Source organism: Tiliqua scincoides, chromosome 12, assembly GCF_035046505.1.
Source record: "Tiliqua scincoides isolate rTilSci1 chromosome 12, rTilSci1.hap2, whole genome shotgun sequence".
Classification (NCBI taxonomy): Eukaryota; Metazoa; Chordata; class Lepidosauria; order Squamata; family Scincidae; genus Tiliqua; species Tiliqua scincoides.
Genome location: NC_089832.1, coordinates 7,119,946 through 7,139,843, shown reverse-complemented (window position 1 = coordinate 7,139,843; position 19,898 = coordinate 7,119,946). Strand labels below are relative to the sequence as shown.

Sequence of the window (19,898 nt, the reverse complement as noted above, 5' to 3'; positions counted from 1 at the left end):
CCATTGCACACCTGTGGACCATTCACGGCACATCAGTGTGCCATGGCACACTGGTTGAAAATAGCTGCGTGACTATCAGATCCTTTGGAGGTCAACCATCATGTCTCCAACTCCTGTTTTTGTGCCCCCCCCCCCCCCATGTCAAACACTGCTTGGCCACAGATGGGATTTGGGGCTTATCTGCTTGCCAAGCCCGCACAAAGATGTGTAGCAAAGAAAGCAAAAAATAGCCACTGCAGCTGGAGGCTCAGTGCAGATGTGGAAAAAGGGAAGGGCCAACTTTTTAAAAAGCAGCTGAGGACAGCTGAGGGGCAAGACAGCTGGCGGGGGGGGGGAGAAAAGTGACAGACTGACCAACCCTCTGCCCCTCTGACAAACATGGAGCCTGATTCTTGAGCTGCCCCAGTGGAGGCAAAGGCTGTGCATTCATTCCAAAGGTCCCAGGTTCATTCCCTCTCTGCAGCTGTCAAACATCAGACCTGTTGTGTGGGCTGCTGCCAGAGTAGGCAATGTGTGTTAGCTGATTTATAATCTGACGCGTGCATGCCTACACAGAAGTAAGCCCAACAATAGTCAGTGGGGCTTACTCCCAAGTAAGAGAGACTAGAATTGCAGCCTCAGTTAGGCATCACTGTACATCTGTATTTGTTGCTCAGTGGTAGATCACCTGCTTAGTATGCAGAAGGCTGCAGGCTCTTCTGCTTCCGCTTGATCCCAATTTGGATCACTCCTCCTCCTCCTCCCTTCTATTTTGGGCTGGCTGCAAACTGAAAGTAATAGTTTGACCCCAAGTATTGACCTTGAAACTTAAAGGTGGCAAGATGATCAACTAAAGCACACTACATTGATTGGGATCCTAGTGATTTGCTTTGCAGTGGTGGTGGGGGGAATGGATATATTTGCTGCCCTACACAGCCTACTTGGGGTTGCTTCCTGCATGGTCCAGCCCTAGGAGATGGTCAGCATTTATATATACCCAGTGACCCTTGCCCAGGTGTAATGGAGCACCTCCACCACCTAGTGTGTCTGGCTGTGAGTTGGCACTCAGTAAGTAGCTTTGGAAAACAAATTTAAACCTCTGCGAGGAATGAAAAAGGAGGTAAAAGAATTTCTAAAAAAACTTTTCTTTCAGAACTTCAATTGAAATATGTGCATTTCAAACCAAAAGCGACACTTCTTTGTACAGCGTGTGTTGGTTATGCACAACTTGTGTGAATTAATCCAGCCACCTGAGCGGTGTTCTACAGTCTACCTTTGATGAGCTGGCCTCATCTCTTTTATTTGCTTTTTAAGAAAGAAAGAAAAAGTCTCTCCTGAAACGAGTTTTCCTGGCCGTTTTCCCCAGTGAGAAAAGAGTTGTTTGCGATAGGAAAGAAGAGCACAGGTGCCCCCCCACCCCTGGTCTAGGGTCCAACTGTCAGCCTCACAACTATACGCCCCAAAAACTTGTCAGGGTTGAAGTTATTGATGATGCCCACCCCATTCAGCTGGCACTGGATGGTGAGGGGGTGATTCATTTTCACGTTCTTGAACTGTATGGCGACTAGTGGAGACGTATAGTTGACCTGGAAGAAAGAGAAGCAGGGAGAAGGTGTCGGAAGGGCCTGCCTCCAGAGCAGCTCTGGGGAAGATTAATAAGGTGAGACCTGAGAAGGGGACAAGTCAAACCAATGTGCTACTTGAGCCACTGCTGGGGTTGGCACTGCTGGGCAGGTGCCAAGGTCCCAGGGCTGTCAGCAAGGCCACTATTGATCCTTGAAGTACAAGATCACAGGTATTTCAAGCACAGCCCATGCAATGATGCAGAGGCCTCTGGGAGAAGACTGCCATGCACACAGAGCCAGTGTCAGGAACCAAGATGGTTGGGCCTCAGAAGGCTGCTCAGCTATGCCCTGGAATGCCTTCTGTGCCAACAGGTGTAACATGACGCTGGCCACACAGCCCTTTTGCTGCTCTGTCATCACCTCCTGTCTCCTGGCCCACCTACCTAGGTAAGCCCCACCTGAAAGCTTAAGGCAGTGCTCGCCAGGTAGGATGGAGGCCCAGGGGAGTTTACCAAGGACCCCCTAGATGGGGGGGGGGCAGAGCCCAGAACAGAGAAGGAGGTGATAGAGAAGGTGTATGAGGAAAAATTACCAGCTCCTCCTGGGCCAAGATAGGAAGCCTTGCCCACATAGGAAGGTACATTATTGGAGGGGGAGCAAGAGCAATCTAAGAACTTCCCCCATTCCATTCAATGCAGGTTCAGTCTGTGCCCAGTTAACATGGACTGTTGATCTGTCCAGTAGAACTAGTGGTGTTGCTAGGGGGTGCGAGGGGCAGGCCTTACCAGGTGATGTGAACGGGGGGTGGGGGTGGTGATACCTCTACTGGCCAAAATTTTTAAAATTTTAGTATTTTCATATAATACAATCATGTTATATATCATTCGATGCTGAATTTCATGCACAATGCAATGGAACAAACCACATTGAAATATCTCTAGTCTATCAAAAGTTATAGCCAAAAAAACCCAGTGGGGTGGGGCAATGGTGCACCATCGTGTCCACCACCTGGGGTGTTGCCCCACCAACTGCATGGGAGAAGGTCCATCACAGGGGTGACGTGCTGGCCTTCTACACCATGTGACACAAACCCTGGTGAGGCCATTGAGTAGAACCCAGCAGCAGTCATTCTCTCAGATATGCATACACGGCTACGGGCTAGCTGTGTCCAGAGCAGGATCCTACACCTGGTGGGAGCCTAATGGGGAAAACAGTGTTGCAGCTCAGGGGCCCCACTTGCACTGCAAGAATTGTCTGTTGACCCCACTGGACAATCCTGGCTTGCCTTGGCCTACAAAACTGGCCTATTGCTGGTCGGAAGAACTTTTTTTATTCAGATTGTGACAGCAGAAGGCTCGTGGTCTGACCTGTCTGGAACTCAGCCCATTCCATCTTTGGTACTACCACCACTGTCATTATGATCTGTTGCTACAAATCTTGCCTCTTTGGACCATGTCCTTTTTTGAGGGCGGACTGACAATCCAGAGCAGACCCCAGCTCAGGCCTTGCACTCTCTAGCCAAATTAAAGGCACTCTGAAGCCTCTCGCACTCACTGCCCAACAAAATGCAAAAGCCAAGAAAGCAAACACCATCTGATGCCACAAGAATCCTAGAATCATGGAAGGTGCCTAAAAGGTCATCTAGTCCAAACTCCTGCCTTTCGCAGGAAGTTCTCCTAGCGCATCTCCAGCAGGTGCCCATCAAGCCTCTCCTCAAAGATATCCAGGGAGGGAGAATCCACCGCCTCCCTTGGCAATCTGCCGAACTGCCCCAACCCTCAAGAGCTGTGTTTCTACTTACATGTGTGAATTTGCCATAATAAGGGTAATACATGAGGTCAAACATTGCATGCGGATAGAACTTCACTTCTGGAAAATAGTCGTCATCTTTCTGTGATTTAAAAAAAATAGGGGTGTGAGCTGGATGTGGAAAGTGGGGGGAAAGCCCACCCAACTCAGCATCTGCTGAAAGAAACCTCTCACTGGGACATCCAGACAGAAGAAAAGCAGAGCCTTTGACCACATTGCTGGTACCGACTGAAGAAGTCCTGGCCATACCGCACACCTTGCATGTCTCTGCGAGCTCCAGCCCATTCCATCCTAGTTCCCCCAAAAGCCTAGAGCCAAAAGCACAGATCTAAGAGGCTGCGCGGTATAGTGGTTAGAGTGCTGGATGAGGATGGGGGAGATCTGAATTCAAAGCCTTGCTCAACAGGAAGCTCATTGCTCACCCATTCTGAGCCTAACCTCTCACAGCATTGCTGCAATGACAGAGCTAGAGGAACTGTGGGTGGCAGCTTGGAGGGCAAAGGTGCATTAAAATAATTCATGGCTTCATGCCAAGCATTATCAGAGTCTTCCTCTCTCATTTCCATTCAGCTTGTGGGCTGTGTCCTGTTCCCCCAGCGTTAGGTGAGAGAGGTTCCTGCACCCTTTACAACAGCAATGTTGCTGGTCTCTTACTTTCAGAGACCAGATGACTGGCTTGGGAAACCTGTGCCATTCATTCAGGAATTCAAGAAAAAAGTACTTACATACAGTTTGCAGCTCACTGTCACTGGAGACCCATAGCCAGGTTTATAACCGATAATCTATCAAAACAAGAGCCTTTGATTAAAAAGGGAAAATTCAACACAACCACAAGGAGTCCAATGAATAAGCAGCTGTCAGGTGTTGAATCCTGAGGTTTGCCCTCTTCCCCTTTTTATTTTTGTCCATTATGTATAGCAGGGGTGCCCAAACCCCGGCCCTGGGACCACTTGCAGCCCTTGAGGACTCCCAATGCGGCCCTCAGGGAGCCCCCAGTCTCCAATGAGCCTCTGGCCCTCCAGAGACTTGCTGGAGCCCTCACTGGCCTGATGCAACTGCTTTCAGTATGAGGGTGATTGTTTGACCTCTCACGTGAGCTGTGCGATGAGAGCTCCCTTCACTGCTTGTTGTTTCATGTCTGTGATGCAGTAGCAGCAGCAAAGGAAAAGCCAGCCTTGCTTTGTGCAAGGCCTTTTATAGGCCTTGAGCTATTGCAAGACCTTCATTCATTCATATAAGTTCATCTTTAATATATTCATTTATGTAAACATACATAAATTTATTCAAATTTTAAATGTAAATTAATTCTTTTTTTCCCTGGCCAATGTCAGAGAGATGATATGGCCCTCCTGCCAAAAACTTTGGACACCCCTGATGTATAGGAAAAAAATGTTCTGGATATGCTTGCAGATGGCAAAAGTTCCTATTTATGGGAGTTTTAAAAAGTTCCTATTTATGGGATGCAGTTCCTATTTATGGGAGGAGGCTCATTTTTGGGGGTACAAATTGTTGCCGTGTTGCATCTTTTGCTTGGGCTGGGATCCAAACAACCACTAGATTTAATGTCTGCTGAAACATGGGGTTACGGCCTCCGTGATGGATACACAGTGAGAAGCCCAGCCCAGCCCACCAAAAAACCTGTGCCGTGAGGTCCCAGCACCAAGGTGGGAACCTTGCCCACTAGCAGGGGTCTAATCGGCACAAGTCTACCTTACCACTCCCACACACCATCATAAGACTTACAAACTGAACCGGCCCGTCCATGAGGCCAACTGGGGAGTTTGCCTCAGGCAGTGGGTAGGCAGGGGCACCTGCCCCTCCTCATGCTTGCACTTCCTGAATTAAAAAGCAGGAGGAGGAAGTGTGTGAAGGAGTGGAGAGAAGTGGGCTGGCACATTGGAGATCTCTGCAATTAATTAAAACTAACGAACACATGAAGAAATGACATAGTGTAGGTTTTTACATACTAACTTGGAAGTCCTATCTTGGCAAGAGGACCTCTGGTGGGCCATTCTCCTGAACGTGGAAGACCTAGGCTTCTTGCATTCTCAGTAAGCCAGCAACAGTAACTGCAGCTGCATAGCTAGTGTTTGCTTCTAGCCTCCCCCTCTCCCCAGTGCACCACAGAGGATTTGGGGTGGAGGAGAACAGGATGGACATCAGTAGCCTACTAAGGAGTTATTGCTGCTGCCAGCCCACCAAGAAACCTGTGCCATGGGGAAGGGGGCCCACCCAACCTGTTGTCACTAGTTCAGCGTTTCTCAAACTGTGGGTCCGGACCCACTTGGTGGGTCCCGCAGAGCCTCCAGTGAAAACACCATGGTGGAAAGATCAGATCACTAACTTCCTCAAGCCCTGAGGCTTTTCAAAAATCACTGCCCTGCAAAGAGCTGAGCTTCTACAGTTTGTAAGGAACTGGGCTCCTGAAGTTTGCAAGATGGTGTTAAAATAGGGAGATACATGCTTGAGTGTCTTTTTTTCTGGGGGGGGGGGTTTCCCCCCAAGTCCGTCAATGACAGGTAGGGGGGACAGGTGAAGTCTGGGTTACATAACTAAGCCCCTTGAGGCTATTCATTAGGACTGCCTCGTTATGAGAAATGAATTGAGTTTTTGCAAATAAATAAAATATTACTTGTAAATAAATAAATAAAATTTCTTCTTTCTACTCGTAGATCATCTGTTTTTTAAAGTCTTGTAAAGTTAGGTGGGTCTCAATACAGTGTCATTTTACAAAGTGGGTCCTGGTGCTAAAGTTTGAGGACCACTGCACTGAATAGTTAACTAATCCTCCCAGGGGGGCAGGGCAGACATCAGCAGCAGGGCCTCGCAGGGACGCTGAGCCTTGAACCTCTGCCCAACGGTGCCTTGTGTCTGGGTTGGCCTGGGTTCTACCTCTGGAAGAGCCCTCTACATTGTCAACCATTCAGAGGTAGCTTGGCAGCCACTATTGCCAAAAGACCATTGGGCCACAAGCATGGTAGTCGGATTCAGATGGAGAACTTGCGTGTTCTTATGAGCCCATGTGCTTATGTGTAGCATTCCCAGGTATGTGCGGGTGGGTCCCATACTCGGTTCATCTTCAGCAGAATGCAGGGTTCTCCAAGGGAGTAGCCGTAACTTGGATCCTCAAGCCCAGAGCAATTCCCCAGGAGGGAGCGCTTGAATTGGCAAGCTTGTTTTGGTGCGCTCTCGATGGTCTCTTGGATGAAATACTGGCCTGGTGTGCAGGGGATGTTGTTGGCTTCTTGAACTGCATCGTTGTAAGCTAGAAGCAACAGAGGGAGTCAATGTTCCTGGTACCATTTGCTGCATCATTTAACAGTCATTGCATGAGTAGGAATTTAGCAAGGATGAAAGGTTCAGTTTATAGCAATGCATCCTCTTATCAAGCCCAGGCAGGGCTGAAGTGGGCAATCCATAGCTGGATCTCCGAATTGGTTTTTATTTCTGTATTTCAACCCCTGCTGATTTGTTCAGAGAAGTGCAGTGTGGGGAGGGTATTTAAGCCTCCTCCTACAGCCATTTTTAAAATCTTGTTTTGGCAAGACAAGGCAATACGGACATCCCAAGGGAGTGGAATTCCAAAGCCTGCGGGCAGCCATGGAAAAGGCCATGCCCTGCATGCTTGCCAGCTGAACACAATCCAGGCATCTGCAAGTGGACCTGGGATTCCCGGCCTTTCTTCCCAATGTCTGAATTCATCATACTGGCTAAGAGATATATACAGTTTGGGGCAGAGAGCGAGGATGCTTATATTTAGTTATGAGTAACCTAATTTAAGTATCACCCAAAATTCAGTCAAGAGTTAAGGCCACCTTGTAAGAACTGATCCAAGCTATTCACATAAGACTCCCATGAATTTTGGTCTGAGATGTTGAAGCTGAGCTTAGAGTCTTTCACAGATGGTCTGATCATCGCTCCTGTAACAGAGGACAGAGAACAGTGTTTCAAACCCAGGCCCCAAGCACCATGGCACCAATTTTGGTGAAGCTGATGACAAAGAAACCTTCTGGCTGGCTTCTCCTGCTTTGGTACTGCAGACTGTGATGGTTCCTCCTCCACCTTTCCCATCTGCTTGCTTACGCAAAAATTTGTCATGACCTCTGCCCCGCCCCAGCTCAGATTTGGAGCTTAAGAAGGAAGAGCCAGCTGGAATAGTGCTGAACCCAGGGCCAGGCCCTGCTATGGTACTGAAATAGGGCCCATCAGCCAAAAGTCCTTGGAACAAGAACCCTCAGAGTCTGTAGTCCCTAGGCTCAATGGAAGCATCAACTCTTATCCATACCAGGGGAACCTACCGTCCCCCATGCCTGCTCACCAATACCAGCAGTGAACCACTAGGAATCTTCTGGAAGAAGGGGTGCAAGGTGAATACCAGAGGACTGCCCCTTTAGGACATTTCTCTGTCAAACAACAGGGGTGCAGCCTGGGAGAGGGGAGCCTTACATCTCAAGAAGATGGAATTGAGCTCTGGATCCCTGGGAGGAAGGTGTCCGTTTGGAGCTCTCCGTGGTCCTGAACCTCTGGCTCCTGGCTTCATCTCTTGGAGATCCCATTGGGGACAGGATGCTCCTCACTGCTCAGGGAGCAAGAGATGGTGATGGCAAAGGAAGCAGCTCCCTCTGGACTTCTTTTCTGAGCAGCCGTTGGGTTGGCCAGTGGGGCCCAATCCTCACAACCACTCAGAGAGACAAGCAAGCAAGTGGCAGTTGCTCCATCTCATCTCTGTCCCTGATCACTCACCAGCTTGGTTTGATAAACGAGTGTGATGAGGAACAGCAGCAGAATCTGAGAGAGTGCAGGCCTAGAGTATCTCCAGGAGACATTCTAGGCCAGCACCCTACACTCCTTCCCACCTTCCTCCCAAGGCTCCACCTTTAAAAAAAATCAGGGAACAGGAAGGGGGAGCAGCAGCAGTGACAGCTAGCAAGGGACTGCCTTGGCCAGGCAGACAGTGTGTAGGGGTCACCCTCTGCCATGAATCCACCCCTTCAACAGGGCAGCCCTGTACATACCTGGTGGAGACACTCTGTCCCTGTAGGTTGGTGTATAGGGGCTCACCGTGAGCAACAAGACATACAAGCAAAGCGTGAACATTCCAGCCAGGAAAGAGTAAAAAATGAGATAGAAGAGGAGTATCTGGCCTGCGAGAGAAGAGAAAATATGTTACTGGAGCAGTTCCAAAGGTGGGGACTATTGGGGCACAAGCCAGGGGCACACACCCACACCTGGTCAGCCTTGCCCCCACACCAGCCAGGGCTGTTGCTTATACTGAAGCTCCCTGCTGTTGCCCAGTAAGCTGATGCCCACAGGCATGGTGAAGACCTTTCCTCGAGCTTGGATGTGAGGACAGGAGATACACATGTCCCAAATTCCCTATTCTCCTCTGCAAAACATGAAGGCTGGGAGGGTGTTGTACATGCTGTTCCCAGCACCACAGGTTCCCCACCATGCATGGAAGTAGATGGGGGGATTTTTATTTTTGGCATCTGAAGCAGGAGGTATTCCAAGTGCATTGTCTCTGTGCCTTGAAACCAGGGAGGAAATTTTTTTTTTACAGGCTGGGCTGTGCGGACATGCTGTGAAATGTTCTTCCACGCTCTACCACAAGAGCTAAGTGGACGAGCAGAAAGTGGCCTGGCAATACCTGTTGCCTTTGCCTCCCGGAGGCTGAAGGTCCATGCATCCTAGGAGAAAAAAGCCGAGGGCTTAAAAATAATGTCCTAAGGACTGCTCAAGCAAACCAGGACTTATTTGTTATTTGTCCCAGGAGGAGCCTAGATCCCATTTCAGGACAAACATCCAGAACACAGATGTGCCCTTTCAACTTTGCCTTCTCGAGGTGTTTGTGCTGAGACAGAAATTTTAGCTCTGAGAACAGACTTGACCAAAAAGAATAAAAATAAAAGAGGTTTAGTTGGCGGGGAGGAGAGGCTGTCCATAGGGAGTCTCCCTGGGAACTGTGGGGAGGATCAAGGCAATCAAGTTCAGAGGGATGATGCTAATTCTGCTGTTCCCCTGTGGGCTGGAGCCCTTCCTCTCCCCACCTCAGCTACTTGTCCCAGAAAGGCAGTGTGGTGTAGTAGCTAGAGTGCTGGAAAGAAACCAGAGGGACCTGGGTTCAACTGTCTGCTCGCCTACAGAGCTCACTGGGTGATATTTGGCTTGTTATTAGAACCCTGTACAAGTCACAGGTGTTAATGCCTACATAGAGGACAACACAGGGTGGGGGGAGCCAAGGAGAGTGCTGTGGTGAGACCAAAACCCAGGCCCAAGCCCTCCCAGAGATCTGCCCAACCATGCATGCTGTGTTCATGCCCAGTCACAGTGACACAGTCCCTCCATTGAGATATTTTCCCTATGATCTCCAATGCTGGATACCCCATGTTCAAAATTATGGTGAGAATGTCTCCTAGCAAATGCTGTTCATGTGCGGGGGGGGGGGGGTGTGTGTGTTAATGCTCTGAATTTGCATCAGCATGGGTTGGGGGCAGGGTGACCAGATGCAATAGTGGACAGAGTGCCTATACCTTTAATCATTGTATAGAAGAGGGAATCTTGGCAGCTGCAGCTTTTTAAATCCTTCCATGCTGAGCTGCACCTAAGGCAGGCTGTGCAGCATGGCCTTTCCCAGTTTGAAGAGACACTTGGCCAACAGACTGAGGCAAAGAGGCAAAGAAGGAAGGCCCACAGCCAGGGAGACGGACCAGGGACAGACTGCACTTGCTCCCAGTGTGGAAGGGATTGTCACTCCCGAATCGGCCTTTTCAGCCACACTAGACGCTGTTCCAGAACCACCTTTCAGAGCGCGATACCAGAGTCTTTCGAGACTGAAGGTTGCCAACAAGCAACAATGATTAAAGGTATAGGCACTCTGTCCTCCACTGTATCTGGTCACCCGGGGGTGGGGGGGTGGCATGTCCAGCCAGCATGGAAAGATGAATGCCTAGATAGGATTTACTCTTCAGCCCAAGACATTTTGCCTCCTCTACCAGAGCACCCTCCCTCCCCCTCTGTTCTCTTTATTTCCCCCTCCCACCCCGTTCCTAGCTACCATACACCTCAATCCAGCTCAATACACCAGGAAATGATCAGAGCAGGCCCTCCAAATGCTTCCCCCATCCTCATGTGGGAAGGGTCACTCACTGCGCACATCATGCAAGACAGGCAGCTGGGTCTGCCTGTCCAAATTCCCACCAGGTTGGAAGGAGATGGCTTTCACCTACCCCAACTCTGAGACGTCCTGCCCATGCATTCCCTTGTTTCTGGGTTCCAAAAGAAGCGTCTCACGTCTTTGGCCATTGCACCGAATGATTTCTTCTCCACATTTGGTCGCCACTGATCTGCTGTGTGTTGCTGCAGAGCATTCTCTTCATTCTTTGGTTCCTGGAATGATGACAAAGCAGGGCCCCCCCACCCACCCACCCGCGAGGCGCACAGGTTTTTTTGGTGTTTGTTTTGTTTTTCTTTCCCTCCAGCAGAATATTCCATTCTCCCAAAAATAAATATCAGGGAGTTTAGCTAACTGGAGGGGATTCAAATTTCCATTTTCTCAGCATTGCTCCATGTGCTACAGAAGGACACCGGCTTCCTCTCTCTCCAGTGTAGTCATCAGGTATGGCTTTATTTTATTATTGCTGCTGCTGCTGCTGCTGTTCATGGACATATGTATTATTTGGTCCCAGTGAAATATTTCCAGCACCCACTCCTCATCCTAACACCCCTTCCAACCTGCATATAGAGTCCTTGACAAGGAAGGAAGATAGTAGAGGAGGCCTTACCACCAATAGAAAGTGGCATCTCCAGCATAATCCACATGAGAGGTGGACATGCTCTCAAGAGACAGAGTCCATTTCAAAGGCCAAGAGCCAAAAGTTGCTTTAAATCTGGCTTGATCAGTGAGGTTTAAAGCAGGAATTGAACATCAGAACATACCTAGAGGCCTAGGATTGGACCAGAGGCTCATCTAGGTCACAAGCCTTTTTCCCACCACTGTTTTCCAAGTGTTCCCATCATCCGAATCCCATCCCATGGAATTCCTACCTAAGTCAGGGGGTTAGACTAGATGACCTATTAGGTCCCTTCCAACTCCATGATTCTATTATTCTGTGTTACGTATACATGTAAAAAGACCATGCATCTCAATTCTTTCTTTTGTTAATGCAATGCATAAACCACAAATAAATGTTTGCAGAAGCATGTGTTATGCACTTGCCAAACAACTGGACTAGACTACAGCAATGCAATGAGCATAAACCGGCTTGTCTCAGTGTAACGTGCGAAGTGGTCTTAAGCGAGGGCTAATGCTGGGAGTTCCACCATCCAAAAGTAACCAGCTATCTACAAACTATTCTGGCTACCTGTGGTCACCGAGCCACAATCACTCTGCTTGATGAGGGTCGTTCCGGACAACCTGTCTGTGCATTGAACTTGCAACAATCAATCCTCCCCCCTCCCCACTGGGGACTTGATGACAGAGCAAGGCTGAGACAACTTGATCCATTCAAGAACGAGTCTGGGAAAGGCTTTCTGTGGCTTACGTAACTATTTCGTCTGGGACAACCTGTCCATTGCTGGGTCATGAGTGCCTGGGTCACATGAGAAAAGGAAGGCAGTGAGAACCCAACTGAACCCAAGTGTTAGTTTAAAACCCGTGGATCTCAACAGCAGAATTAAATACCTCTTTCATTCTCTTCAAGAGAAATTAGTGGGATTTTGAAGCGCTTGCTTCTGGCTGGATTGGGCCATTCAAAAAGAAAGACAGCCCAATCCCGTGCAGAAGTAAGTCCCAACATTCAGTCTAGAGCTGCAATCTTTTCCTGGGAATAGACCCTGGTGAACACACTCACTACTGATTTTGGAGGAAACCTTTAGAAGTTTCCTAGTTTCCATACCAGGCTAGGGGTCTCCTGTGCAGATAGTCTTTGATCCCCTTCCATCCCACTTTGGAAGATCCAACTGATATTCTTTTTAGGGGACTGGATCCCCTCTAATGAGGGGAGAGGTAAGAGACCACCCACCACAGGGGACCCCTGAACCCAGAAGCTCTCCTATGGTGGTCTTTTCTTCTACCTCCTCATAGTTCAAAAGTTACAGCCCTGTAAAAACAAAAGCATTGGAATACCTCCCTTGGCTGCTTCTAAGGTTATTTTGAAGGAATGCCTCCACCTTCCAAGATAGGTGGAGGTAGAAGAAGGCTACCACCTTTATAGATCCCCTCTCTTCATCCATCAGAGAAAGAGGTGCCCTTTGGAACTTTGGATTGAATAGAGTTGTTTTCCATTTTGGGCAATGAGAGGAAGAACCCAGCTCATTTCTGTAACTTTCCAAAAAGCCCAAGAGCCAAGATGGTGGTGTGGATCAGGAGTTGGACTTAGACCCAGAAGAAGCAGGTTCAAAACCCTGCTCAGCCATGAAGCTTCCTGGGTGACCTTGAACCAGCCTCAACAACCTCAGAGGGTTGTTGTGGGGATAAAAGCAGGAGAGGAACTACCGCAGATATCCGCCTATAAGTCGATCCCACAGATAAGTCGAGGGCAGGTTTTGAGCCAGCAATCATGGAATTTTCTATGACCCTCAGATAAGTCAGGGGTTAAACTTAGGGGGGGGGTCTGACTATAGTTTTGTCTGATTTTACCCAAGGCCAGATCCTGAAAATAACCCACCACTAATTGTTACCTAAGAACTGTATTCTCTGATTTATTAAAAACATAGTAAAAGATCATAAGATACATTTTTATTCTTTTTAAATTCTGGTCTTCATCACCTTTTTGTAAGCACTATCAGAGTAAGTGCACTATAAACAACATACCAGTAAAACAGTGGTTCCCAGCCTGGTATTCATGTACTCCCAGGGACACTCAACAGGACCTTTAGGGATACTTGAAAAAGAATGGCATAATGGCGAAAAAGGCAGGTCGTGCTCCAGAATGCCTTGCAAGACAGGAATGCCTTGCAAGGACCAGCAAGGCAGGAAGGGAGGTAGCTAGTTGGCTGTGAAAGCCCCACCAATAGCTTGTTTTTGGTCATCAATTCATGTATGAACCAGTGATTGAAAACCAGCATAGTAAAAAAGCTGAAAGATAATATGGAAAGTGATCAATCAGCCAGAATTTCTCAGTGCACTTCTGGTGCAAAACAGTGCAAAGGCAGTCTTCTGTTCTTCAGAAGACTCTGAAGCCTATCTTGGACAGGCCAGGGGAAGCAAACCAAGGCATTAGCTGCAGAGGAAGGCATACTGGTCACTAGCCAATATGAACTGAAAGAGAGGGAGATAGAAAAACTCCTTCCTGATGCCAAATAAGGCTGTCAGCAAAATTCATCTGCAAAATGCTAATGTTAATTGTGGCTCATGGGTGCTAGGAGTTATCCCTCCCCCCCACTCCTTCATATGACCTTGGAGTGACTTCTCACCCTTTCCTTTAAGGGTGCATCAGGGATTCCCACAACCAGAGATGGGATGTCAGGTGGTGTAGACCTGCACACAGCAACATTTCCTTGCGATGACTCAGAGCCATTTATAAACCTTGCCCACAGAGCTTCCTCCCTATAGTGGCATTCCATGTGCAGCTGAGAACATGGAAATGCTCCTGACACAATTGCATTTATCATGTGCATTTTAGCACTGGCATGTCCCTGAAATTGACAGCACTACCAATTGACTGGGACACAGAGCCATCCACGGTGTGTAGTCACATTGTTAGTGCTAAGTGCTCAACCTGGCTCTGAGCCTGGATGGAAGACCAAGGGGACCAGGACCCCCATGACAACCACCTCCAGCTCAGGTAAGCCTTCAAAACACTTCAGGTTCTTTGCACCTGAACACCCAAGAGCAGCATTTTTTTTTTTTTTTTTTGCACGGGCTTGGTCCAAATCCTCTTCCAAATTTCTATCCATGCATTCTGGACAAATGAATTATCTGCATGCATGAACCAACTGGAGCTTTCAGCCCTGACTTTTTGGGCTGACAACACATTCCTTTTGGCCTGCCAACCTTTTCCCACAGACAGCCAGAAAAATCTAACTTGGCAGCGTGCACTCTTTCTATCACACAATTCAGTAAAGTACTCTTGAACATTTTGGGAACAACCTATATTGGGGAAAGACTCAGTGGAGCAGCACATACTTTATGTACAGAAGGACCCAGGTTCAACCCCTGGAATCTCCAGATAGGAAGGAGGGAGGAAAAAAAAATTCTGCCTGAAATCCTGGAGAGCTATTACCAGGTACTCTGTTTAGTGCCTGTGGGCATGGAAGGGGCTTGGTTAGCTGCCAGACGCTTTCTCTTCACCATCAGAGTCTGCCTACTTACCGACTTGTAATTTGTCCCCTGCTGGTTCTCAGGACCCGGAGAGGTGTCATTCATTTCCATGGCTTCGTTCAAAATGCAAAGGGGGGAAAAAATGGGAAGAATTAGTATGGCAGGAGGTCACTTCCAGGGCCAAAGAGGCAAGCCACTTCTCCACCTTGGCCTGCCAACCCTGGAGCGTTGGTGAGCCAAACCCTTTTCCAGGAACTTTCCAGCACTCCCGTCATACGCTCTTGTTACAGAAAGCAAATTCAGCAGGGAAAGCAAAGAAAGGATTGAGACCTCTGGGGTGGGGGGGCTCCACCAAGATCACAACGTGGACAGCTTTGCCTTTTTCAAAGTAGCAGAGATGATGTCACGTCTCAGCAGGTGCTCAAGAGACAGACGGTTTTCATCAGGCTGCTGAGGTCATGCAACAGGATTCCAGGCAAGAACCATCACTCTTTCTCCCACCGTCCCAAATCCAGTAAAGTATCCCAAGCGGTTGAGCTGACAGTAGAAGTTCCAGGAAAATGAGTATGTCGCCCAGAAGGATATCCCTTGTGTCTGGCTGGGGAGGCTGGGGAATCAGTTTATAGAGCATGACAAAATAGCAGAGTCCTAGCTGCGGGGGACGGGACTGCTGTGCCAATATGTTCCTGTCAGTCAGGGGGGGCCCTTGTTTGAGTGCTGGTTGGGGCGGTTGAAGGGGATGTTTGCTATATTTATAACTTCGCCTTTGGACAAAGGCCAGGGGGTGGGATTCTGCAGTGTCAGTTGCCCAGCCATCTATAATGAACTAGCTGAAGATCACTGGGGGAAGGCCAAAGAGGACAACCCACAGAGCAATGGGGTGGGGCGGTCATTTTGCATCCAGAAGGTTGTAGGTTCAATCCCTCGTATTTCTAATTAGGGCTGGGAAAGATCCTTGTATTAGATCCTAAAGAGCTGCCAGCAACTGTGCAAACTTGACAGGGACTCCTATTAAGCCACTTGCAATTCACTTCCCTGGCTTTGCCTCATGTACTCCTCCCTAATGCTGGGTCAGTCCATCGCTCCATCGAGGTGAGTCTTGTCCTCACTGACTAGCAGTGCCAGTGACTCCCCCAGGTTTCAGATTCACACATAAGAAGAGCCCTGTTAGATCAGGTCCATGGCCCATCTAGTCCAGCTGCCTGTATCTCACAGTGGCCCACCAGATGCCTCAGGGAGCACACAAGACAACAAGAGACCTGCATCCTGGTGCCACTCCTTGCACCTGGCGTTCAGAGATAGCCTAATTCTAAAACCAGGAGGTTGCACATACCCATCATGGCTTGTAATCTGGGATGGACTTTTCCTCCATCCATCTGTCCAATCCCCTTTGAAAGGCATCTAGGCCAGGAGCCATCACCCCTTCCTGTGGCGAGGAGTTCCACAGATTAATTTCACATCACGTTCCCAGCCCTGCCTAGAGGTACCAAGGACTGAACTCGCCATCTTTTGCTGCAAAGCGACTCATCCACAAGGTCAGGCTGCACTCATCTACAAGGCCAGTCACCTTCCTCAAGGCTCCAAGCCACTCAGCTCACTCCTGGCCTAAACATTCAGGCACATTCTCCTCTTTTGCCCCCCTAGAAATAGCACCCATCCCATGCACATTCCTCCCCTGGGGAGGACCAAAAGGCAAATGCCCTTCTCTAAGCAGATCCTTTTTGCCCACGCCTGACTCTCCTCAGCCTGGCATGAAAGTCTCCAATGTGATACAGCCTTCCATCCGAAGATGTCTCTCCACATTGCTGCGCCTGGTAACATGCTGTCTCGCTGCAAGGTAGCTGTGTTTTCCAAAAGCACTTTCTATTTTGGTTCCGACTCCTTGTCAGTCACACGACAGAGGGTTTCTCATTACATTGGATCAGTGGGAGCCCAATTTTGTCTTTCAATTTCTGTTGAAACTCTCCTGCCCCCTTCTGGTTACAAATGCCGCTGATGCCCAGGTTCTGGGTGTAGACAACAGATCACAAAAATATCTGGTACAGTCACCAGATTCTAAATACTATAATTTACTATAGTAATACTATACTGTACCTCAAAAGAGGAAAAAAAGTTCTTTTTGTTTTTAGAGAGCGGGCATCATCTGAAAAGCGGCAATGCCTCTCGGCACTCACTCTCCACCATTCCAAAAAGTAATTTGATGAAAACCTTTTAAAATCAGCAGCTCAATGAATCAGGGGCATCTTTTTGCAGTCAAAATGCTTTTAACAGATTAAACGCTGCAGCTCTAGCATGAAGAAAGAAAGAAAGAAAGAAAGAAAGAAAGAAAGAAAATATTTTTTGCCTTTAAAAATTTAAGTTTAAAAAGTGTTTAATAAAATCTAGGGCTGCAATCATTACCTGGCTAAACTGATGATAGATTAATCAACTTTTTAAACAAGTTTTTTGTTTTAGCATTACAGGAATAAACCAGGATCAAAACAGTCCTAGAAAACAAATAAGTACCTCTTCACTTTGAGCTAGTTTAGCTAATGAATGAAGGGAGGCCATTGTGTGAAACTGTCAGCCCAAGCCTCATGCTTGTCTACTCAGAAGTAAATTCCATTAGCGTCAGTGGGGCTATCTTCCAGGTAAGTGTGGATAGCATTTCAGTCTGAGAGTTGATTGAGCCACCTGTTTGTTTTCTAACAGCGCAATCCTCCACATTTCTGTTCACAGGGACTGAGGACCCAACTCTATCCAACTTTCCTACACTGCAGCAGCCATGCCAATGGGATGTGTGCTGCATCCTGTGGTTGTGGGGCAATCACAGAGGCCTCCTCAGTGTAAGCAGACATTAGCTCCCTTACCTCAGGGTTGCATTGGTGCTGGAAAGTTGGATAGGAATGAACCCTTACTCCCAGGAAAGTGCATTTAGGGTTGCAGCCTAAGGCTGTTTTTGATCATGGTGTGTATTCTTGTGACAGCCAGAGATTCCAGGTGGTGCACACATGCAGCTGTCACCCACATTAGTTTTTAAGGGAATATGGGGGGGCTCATTCCTTTCCCCTGCTATTCTTCTCCAATCATAGGAAGAAGCTCTCCCATCCACTCTGATCTCCAGTTTGGCACCCTCCTAGCGCGCACTCATAAAAGCTATAGTGGGCTATGAGCATGAATAGTGGAAGAATTGTAAAGAGCTCTGCAACCTTTGTGGCTCTGCCCATTAGCCTTAACGGTGCTGCTCAGTCTCCCTGAAGTGACACAGAAATTATTTAATTATGATGGCCGCAAGCATCTGGGATATTATTATCATGATTACCATGATGCACCAAGCAAAAGGTGGCTTTTCTTTCCAGCAGCAGATGGTCATTTCTGTCTGTTCACACAGCATACACTGCCTGTCATGTGGAGCGGAGTTCCACAGGGTCCAGTGGGGCTTCCTCGCAAGCAAATGTGCCTACCACCCACACTGCTTCCTCCAGAGCAGTGATTCTCTAACTGTGGGTCAGGACTCACTGGTGGGTTGCAACCTGATTTTGTGTAAATCCTGTTACAGCCAAGGAGATCCTTCAACGCAAAGATCAGATAACTCATTGCCTCAAGCCCTGAGGCTGTTCAAAAATCAGATAGCTGCTAATTGCCCCGCAAAGAGCTCAGCTCCTGGAGTTTGCAAGCACATGCAAATTAATGTTTGAGCCTCTTTTTTCCTGGTTATTTTTACTTGTAAATAAATAAGTAAAAATATTATTTCTTTCTACAGTAGATCTGTTGTTTTTTAAGTCTCGTAAACATAGGTGGTGGCTCCCGAAAGAGCAGCGATTTTCAATCTTTTTCATCTCATGGCACACTGACAAGGTGCCAAAATTACCTAGGTCCACCATCAGTATTTTGACCATTGACAAGGCACACCATGCTCCTGGTAGAGTGCTCACATAAATGACCCTCCCAAACCCCTGCGGCACAGCTGTGGACCATCTGTGGCGCAGCAGTGTGCCATGGCACAGTGGCTGAAAATGGCTGCGATGGAGTGCCATTTGAAAAAAGTGGGTCCCAGAGCCAAAAAGTTTGGGAACCACTGGACCAGAGGCATTGATGATGCCAGAGGCGCACTCTCACACTTGTCACTGGCCAGTCAGGTCAAGGGCAGGCGAGCCATCGCATCCAGCTGCCCACTCTGGGCGGTGGTTGGCGGAACTCATGGCCACAAGATGACTGCGGCAAAGACTGGAGATTTCCCATTCTTAGGACTGGATCCCAGCACTGGGCGGGGAGGGGGTTGTTGGAGAGCCTTGCTGGGGTGCGGCCAGCCGGCTGAGCGCCAGCCTGGTGTGTGTGGGGGGGGAGCCGGGCCAAGCCCCCCTCCTCCCCTGCCCTGCTTTGGAGAGAGCCGCTGTCCAGCGTGCGCAAGCGCCACGGGCCAGCCTGGGAGCTGCTGCTGGAGCCGACGAGCCTCCTCCTCTTCCTCCTCGCGGGCAGGGCAGCGGCAGGAGGATGCGCCTTGCCTGGTAGCCCCCCAGGCGCCAGGATGCGCCAGGCCCTCACGCAGCCGCGTCCCGCAGGCGCGATCCCCCTCTCGGACTCCGGGGGTGAGTCGCTGAGCTCCGGCCTCGCTGCGGCTGCTGCAGGCGGGGGAAGGGGGCTGGCCGGCTGGGCTGGGCTGGGCTGGGGGTCGCGCCACATCGGGCGCTCCAGCGCTTGGGGGTCCTTGGGCGCAAACGGGGCTCTTTGGAAAGCCTTTAGCAGGCGGGGGGAGGGCTCCCCTCGCAGCCCCCCCCTAAACGCAGGCAAAGGGGAAGGGGCTTGCGCCCTTGAGGACCCCCGCCTGCTGCCTGGATGGAGCTGGGGCTTTGGGTAGCCTGGGGTCTCCTACCACGCTTCTCACAGCCCTCCAGACTGCAAGCCCAGGCATGTCTACTCGAAAGTAAGCCCCATGATCTTCAGTGGGGTTTACTTCCTGGTAAACGCGGATAGGATTGCAGCCATACAGCCCAATCCCAGGCATGTCTACTCAGAAGTAAGTCCCATGATCTTCAATGGGGTTTACTGCCTGGTAAACGCGGATAGGATTGCAGCCATACCGCCCAATCCCAGGCGTGTCTACTCAGAAGTAAGTCCCATGATCTTCAATGGGGTTTACTTCCTGGTAAACGCGGATAGGATTGCAGCCATACAGCCCAATCCCAGGCGTGTCTACTCAGAAGTAAGTCCCATGATCTTCAATGGGGTTTACTTCCTGGTAAACGCGGATAGGATTGCAGCCATACAGCCCAATCCCAGGCGTGTCTACTCAGAAGTAAGTCCCA

At 49.1% G+C, this 19,898-nt stretch overlaps 2 protein-coding genes across 3 annotated transcripts in view; one reads left to right on the top strand and one right to left on the bottom strand.

The window, feature by feature from the left end:
• Positions 1-1,239: 1,239 nt before the first annotated feature.
• On the bottom strand, positions 1,240-15,367 carry ATP1B4 (ATPase Na+/K+ transporting family member beta 4). 2 transcript variants are annotated; one of them, XM_066640159.1, is made up of 9 exons: positions 14,944-15,367; positions 14,665-14,726; positions 10,580-10,739; positions 8,369-8,497; positions 7,169-7,273; positions 6,422-6,618; positions 4,079-4,135; positions 3,346-3,435; positions 1,240-1,565 (listed from the first exon to the last, which is right to left on the bottom strand). In XM_066640159.1, exons 2-9 carry the CDS (start codon positions 14,722-14,724, stop codon positions 1,404-1,406), a joined length of 960 nt encoding a protein of 319 aa, XP_066496256.1. In that variant the 5' UTR covers positions 14,725-14,726; positions 14,944-15,367; the 3' UTR covers positions 1,240-1,403. The 2 variants fall into 2 exon arrangements, with proteins under 2 accessions (XP_066496256.1, XP_066496257.1); XM_066640160.1 differs by lacking the exon at positions 14,944-15,367 and having other exon boundaries at positions 14,665-14,913.
• A 3,669-nt stretch (positions 15,368-19,036) lies between these two features.
• The window catches only part of TMEM255A (transmembrane protein 255A), a 33,558-nt gene continuing 32,696 nt past the window's right edge, over positions 19,037-19,898 (top strand). Inside the window, exon 1 of the mRNA XM_066640161.1 lies at positions 19,037-19,181. Coding sequence (XP_066496258.1) covers positions 19,121-19,181 — 61 coding nt within the window. The 5' untranslated portion in view covers positions 19,037-19,120. The remainder of the gene's footprint in view (positions 19,182-19,898) is intronic.